Here is a 6,000-nt window from a genome sequence, read left to right as displayed (position 1 = left end):
TAACATTTCTTTATAATAGCTGTTTATAGTACATTCTTCCCATCTCAGAAACTACAGGAAGCAAAGAGATTGATTTTATGAGACATGTTCCCATGGGCAATGCAATAAAATATTGTAGAAAGTTGCAAAAAACAATACAAGAAATGGTTTGAATAAAAATTAGTAAACTCTGTGCATGTGATGTGTCAGATAGAAATGTGAGTGATAAAACAATAAGTATAAATTGATTGTTCAGGTGAGCTGTGACACTGTCCAATCTAGCAGGCTTCCCTTCATTAGCATACAGCCGTGAGTCAGGTCAAAGACTCTCCCAAGCCTGATTAATGATGGCAAAGTGATGTCAAATGGAGCCTGTGAAAAGAAGGAAATTATAGCTGTGAGAGATTCATTTTTCTTGTCATAGGCAAGCATCACATCCATTTTCGCACTTAAGAAGATTAATATCATGAAGCCAAACTGTTCTGCAATACCCACCAAATGGAGAGGAGAAGACACATAGACTATGAAAAGTACTATAAACACTAAATAAATACAACAAATTATGGAAAATGAATCATTTACACTTGTGCCTGATGTTTTTTTGTGTGTTAAAATTATGTAAATGTTCAACATTAAAGATAAATATAAACCGGATGCTAACCTGAGTAATTAGCGGCAGATCTGGATCAGTAGATAGCAAGGATTGAGCTTGAGAACAACACTGCAGAAACATTGCCTTTAATAAAATAACATATTAAAGATGTATTATGGCTGGTTGTTTTACATGAGGACATTAAAGGTGAGGGTTACATTGTAAAAAATATCACTATGAAAAGGCTACCTCCCATTTGAAGGTTACTACAAACTCTGGCAGAATTATCTTAACATAATTTAGTCATATTCAGGACACAATACCTCTTTTGCTAACCATACCTCCTGTTCATAGTGATTATTGTCATACTCTTGCAACAAGCAGACTACTGCCTCAGTGGTGGACATTTACTAAAGGTTTTAAGCCACTATTGTGGGGTAAAATAGTTGTAAATTATGGTGCAGTGTATATGTGTACCATAATTTGCGACTTTGCAGAGAAAAGGGGTGGAGTCTAGCACTGCCCACCAGATTTAATATTACTTTCCCCAAGAAAGTGGCGTAAGTTATAGCTGAAGTCTACACCAGCCTCTGGCTGGTGTATACTTCAGCATCTGGTGCACAGTAGGGTGGAGATGCACCTAATTGCATCTCATGTCATTGCAGGGAAATCAAGACTAGCATATGGGTACACCAGTTTTGATAAATGTCCCTCATTGTGTGCTGTGGAGCAAGAATTCAAGTTCACCAAATAATTAACGAATCTTTCCAAGTCCCATGTTCCTTTATACTGTATGTTCCTATGTTGCTTCTTTAGATAAACCATTGCAATGGGGTATTCTAGTAGTAATAAATATAACCAATTCCACAAATTTGGGACGCTGTGTAAAATGTAAATAGATGTACATAAAAACAGAACAGAATAATTTTCAAATCTCATACCCATATTTTATTCACAATAGATCACAGAACTCATGAGATGATGAAAGTGAGACATTTTACCATTTTGTGAAAATTAACTCATTAAGAACTTGATGGCAACAATGCATCTCAAAAAAGTTGGGGCAGGGCCATGTCTACCATTGTGTGACATCCCATTTTCTTTTACTTTTCATGTTGCTAAAAGGTCTGGACTTCAGGCAAGTCAGTTCAGCACCTAGACTCTTCTTCTGTCATGACATACTGTTATGATGGATGCAGTATGTGGTTTAGTATTGTCTTGTTGAAATACTGTATGCTAGAATTTGCCTGACATACAAGTTTTATGGATGGGAGCATATGTTGTTCTAAAATCTCTACATACTGTTCAGCATTGATAGTGTCTTTCCAGATGTATAAACTGTTCATACCATAGGCAGCAATGCAAGCTCATGCAATCAGAGATGCAGGCTTTTTTTTAACTGTGCTTTCAGCAGTCAGTGCACCTATACTGTTATCTACCAGAAAACAGGCGTAAAAGATGATAAATATGGTGAGCCAGCTGGACCCACCCCCTCCCTCGCCACAAAGACTTTTCAGAGAAGTTGGCGAGGGAGAAGGAGAAATGCCAAATTTTTGCGCACATGGTGTTTAAAAAGTTGCAAACACGCAGTTTACTGTCAAAACTAAATGATAAACGAGGCCCATGGATTTGGAATTGCAACTATTTGGCATATAATTTAAATTTATTATTTTTATAGTAATTTGTAAATCCACCTTTGGCTTTCAACACTGCCTGAATCCTTCTGGGCATGCTCTCGATCAGATTCAAACATGTCTCGAAGGAAATCTTTTCTCAGGTCTCTTCTTCACATTCCCAGTTAGTACCCAATTGGTGCACTTGGGTACGAATACAGCTTTTTCTTCAATTCTACCCACAAGTGTTCGATTGGATTGAGGTGTGGGGACTGTGGGCAATCCAGCACCTCAACTTTATTGCTATTAAAGCTTTCCTTGGCTAATCTAGGAGTATGCTTCGGGTCGTTGTACTGCTGGAACACTATGTTGTCCTTTTCATACCCATAATACTCAAATGTACAAAGTAACTCGTCTTGTAGGATACTCACATATAGCTCAGCATTGAGACCACCATCGATCCTAGTCAAGTATCCAATGCCTTTGGCTGTGAAAAACCCCATATCATCAATCTTCCTCCACCGAACTTGACAGTTCCCTCAATTTCTCAATCCGTTAGCCCCCTTTTCCCTTGTTTCTTCCAGACCCATTTGCACCCAGTCTATTGACTTTCATCTCATCACTCCAAATCACCCGTTTCCAATCTTCTACAGTCCACTGTCCGTACTTTTTTGAAAACTTGAGCCGACACTTCTTATGACGATATCGAAGTCGAGACTTCTTCACCTTTTTTCGGGCCACTATTCCAGACTTGTCTAATGCATGTCGCTTGCATGAACGTCTGTGATCTCACTATTACTAAGCATTCGAGCCACCTCCACTGTCTTGTTTGTTGCGCCAAAACTGACAGACCTTGTGATGAGCCAAATAGTTGACTCTGATATTTTGCCTGGACATCCACCTCTTGGCATGAATGGATGCACTTCATTTTGTATTCTTCCAACTGCCATGGCACTCACATGATGCAGTTTGCCAATTTTCTTGGCCGAGATAACGCTATCGATGAGTTGGATGATGCTATTTCTCTTTTCCTGGGAAATCTTCTTCATGGCTGCTCCTTGATTTGAACTAGTGACCTTTCACTTGGGAATCAACCTAATAACACACTGAGCTATTAGGGAATGTGAGAACAGGTAATTTGTAGTATAAAAGAAGAAAAAGATTGTTCAACAACCAGGAGCAGTAACAATGCAGTTTCTTGACAAGAATCTGCAGAACTAATCATATGCTATCATATCTAGTTTATGTATGAGATAGCCAAGATGATTGTCTATAAAATTAAGGTAGTCTCAAGTTTGAAGCTGTAGTGGATGGTGAGATATGGAGCCTGAAAGTCAAAAGTTCTAAACATTGTTACCCTTTTTTTCGTCAGTGTATGTATTGCAGATGTGGGATATTCAAAGCTTTTGCAATTTTATGTTGAATATTTTTCTGAAATTATTCCACAATTTTTAGGTGCAGTTTTTTACAGAATGGTGAACCTCTGCCCATCTTTGCTGAGAGAATCTGCCTCTTTAACCTGCTCTTTTTATACCCAGCTTCAGTTTTTTTTTTAATTAGTACCACATACTTTTCCAGCCTTTCGTTGCCCCAGTCCAAACTTTTTTGAGATGTGCTACTACCATCAAGTTCTAAATGAGTTAATTTTTATCATGAAATGATAAAGTGTCTCTTTCAACATATATGTGTTCTATGATCTATTGTGAATGAAATATAGGTCTATGAGATTTGCAAATCATTGCATTCAGTTTTTATTTACATTTCACCCACTGTCCCAACTTTTTGGGAATTGGGGATGTGTGTGTATATATAATAGACAGATAGGTAGACATAGATAGATAGATTTGGATAGATAGATAGATATATAAGCCATAATGTTAGAATTACTTCCATGTGACTTCTGGGCGAACGCAGCACCAGCAGTATAATGTGTTCTGACAAGAGCTGTTGTGATGCGTATTAACACATTGTGACTGCCTCTTCAATGCAGGCTATATTCTGACACCTACAGAGATGTAGCAAGGATTTTTTTTAAGTGCTGTAAGAGCGGAATCTGCCCATGGAAATTAGGGGCAGGTTTACAGAACTGCAAAATGATTATAAAAGTTATGAAATACAATCAATATGGCAAGTGAGCCTCTTTGTGAATTATAAAAGAACAGAAAGTCAATACAGATACAGAAACAGAAAAGATAATGTTAAATAAATGAGAAAATGAAGGACAATTCAAGTAATCAGTTTATGTGTTATTCCGCAGCACAAGAACATACAACAGAACATTAGCACATTAGTCATTTTTCCTTCATGTAAACTTCCAGACTCAATGGGAGTCAGTAAATATGGATTTCAAATAAGCCAGATAAGCAGAAACATGAAAAGTGTATCTATTGCCATGACATGCAATTTTGGAGACTGATACATAGATCCCTGGCTTGTCACCAGATACTGATGTGTTCCTTCCTGTATCCAAGTGTGACAACCAAGCTACTAATACTAATGCTTATCAATGTGTTTCCATCTCTCAGCCTCCCACATAAATTGCCCTACAGATTGGGAGCTGTCTATTATACCTGTTCTTCTGTGATCTTGACGGGTTTCAGATCAGGGTTATTTGTAGCCATCTGAGCAGATCGTTTTTGCTTTTCACTACTGCCTGGTACAGAGGTATCACTCACATTGTGTAAGGATATTTCTGCCTTCTGCACCAGATTACAAAGATTTTCATGTAATGACTGGACACTGGATATAAAAAAAAAGTATAATTAAAATGACTCAACTTTACTAATCAGGTTTAATCATTTAACAAACAGGTCAAAATACCATTGGGTTAAATATACACGATGAAAAGGATATTCATACTGTGCAGCACATGTGCCCTGGAAGACGCTTTTGAGCGTTACTGGAGTTGGGCCGGTAGATGTGAGAAATCAGTGTGGATTTTATGCGCTTTTGTGCGCTTGATGTGCCTGCTTTTTATCTGTGTTTGTGAGTACTATAAATCACTGTTTTACTGAATTGTGCGGTGCTTCACCGTTCTGGGCTGTTCTGCGTCTTTCCCGATATAGGTTTTTCTGTTTAGCACGCCTGGAGTAAAGAACATTATATCATTTGCCACTGTTCAGACTTTATGGTGAAGGATTCTGTGTGGCATCCTTTAACTACTTGAAAATTTCTGCAAGAGGGTTGCGTCCCTGTCCAGATTGGTTATTTTATGAATCTCATTCTAGTCCTGCAATGCTTTATTTGAATAGACTGCCAAAGGCATTTTATTATTACTTCTGGTATAGATTTCAGTTTTATTTTATACCAGAAAACTGGTGTAAAAGAAGATAAATATATTGGCCCTGCTGCCCCATCCTTGCCACAACCATTTCGTGAAAGTGGCAAGGGCGGCATAGAAATGCCACTTGCACCTAAATTTAGCAAACACAAGGTTTGTGACTTTATTGCGCCAGAAAACTGGAATGAAGGGAATGATATAGATACATAATATAAGAAAGACATAATGGGGGACTGCCTAGTATCTTGCATCTACTGGTAGTAATGTTCTGCCCACTTTGTAATTCTTGGTTAGCAGTGTGTCTTGCTGAGGACAATTTGTAACTGTGAAATGTATGCTCAGATTGTGATGTGACAAAATAGATTGTAGTGTCCATGCACAGCACATTGGCAAAGGAACAGACATCTGGACTGTTGGTCCCTGCACCAGCATGCACTAATGTGTTAACAGCAGAGCTGGCATTGCATCAGGAACAATGATCATGGAAACACTGGTCCCAGTCTGGTACATTGAATATAGGTTGTTCAGAATGTCAG

The 6,000-nt window shown here is 38.2% G+C and overlaps 1 protein-coding gene across 1 annotated transcript in view; it reads right to left on the bottom strand.

Annotated features, from left to right (window-relative positions):
* Positions 1-218: 218 nt before the first annotated feature.
* The window catches only part of CFAP54 (cilia and flagella associated protein 54), a 405,582-nt gene continuing 399,800 nt past the window's right edge, over positions 219-6,000 (bottom strand). Inside the window, exons 67-69 of the mRNA XM_040408225.1 lie at positions 4,755-4,923; positions 641-715; positions 219-351 (exon numbers count right to left, since the gene is read on the bottom strand). Of these exons, the coding sequence (XP_040264159.1) occupies positions 232-351; positions 641-715; positions 4,755-4,923 (364 nt within the window). The 3' untranslated portion in view covers positions 219-231. The remainder of the gene's footprint in view (positions 352-640; positions 716-4,754; positions 4,924-6,000) is intronic.

Source organism: Bufo bufo, chromosome 1 (genome assembly GCF_905171765.1).
Source record: "Bufo bufo chromosome 1, aBufBuf1.1, whole genome shotgun sequence".
NCBI lineage: Eukaryota > Metazoa > Chordata > Amphibia > Anura > Bufonidae > Bufo > Bufo bufo.
This window is presented reverse-complemented; position numbering and strand designations above follow the sequence as displayed.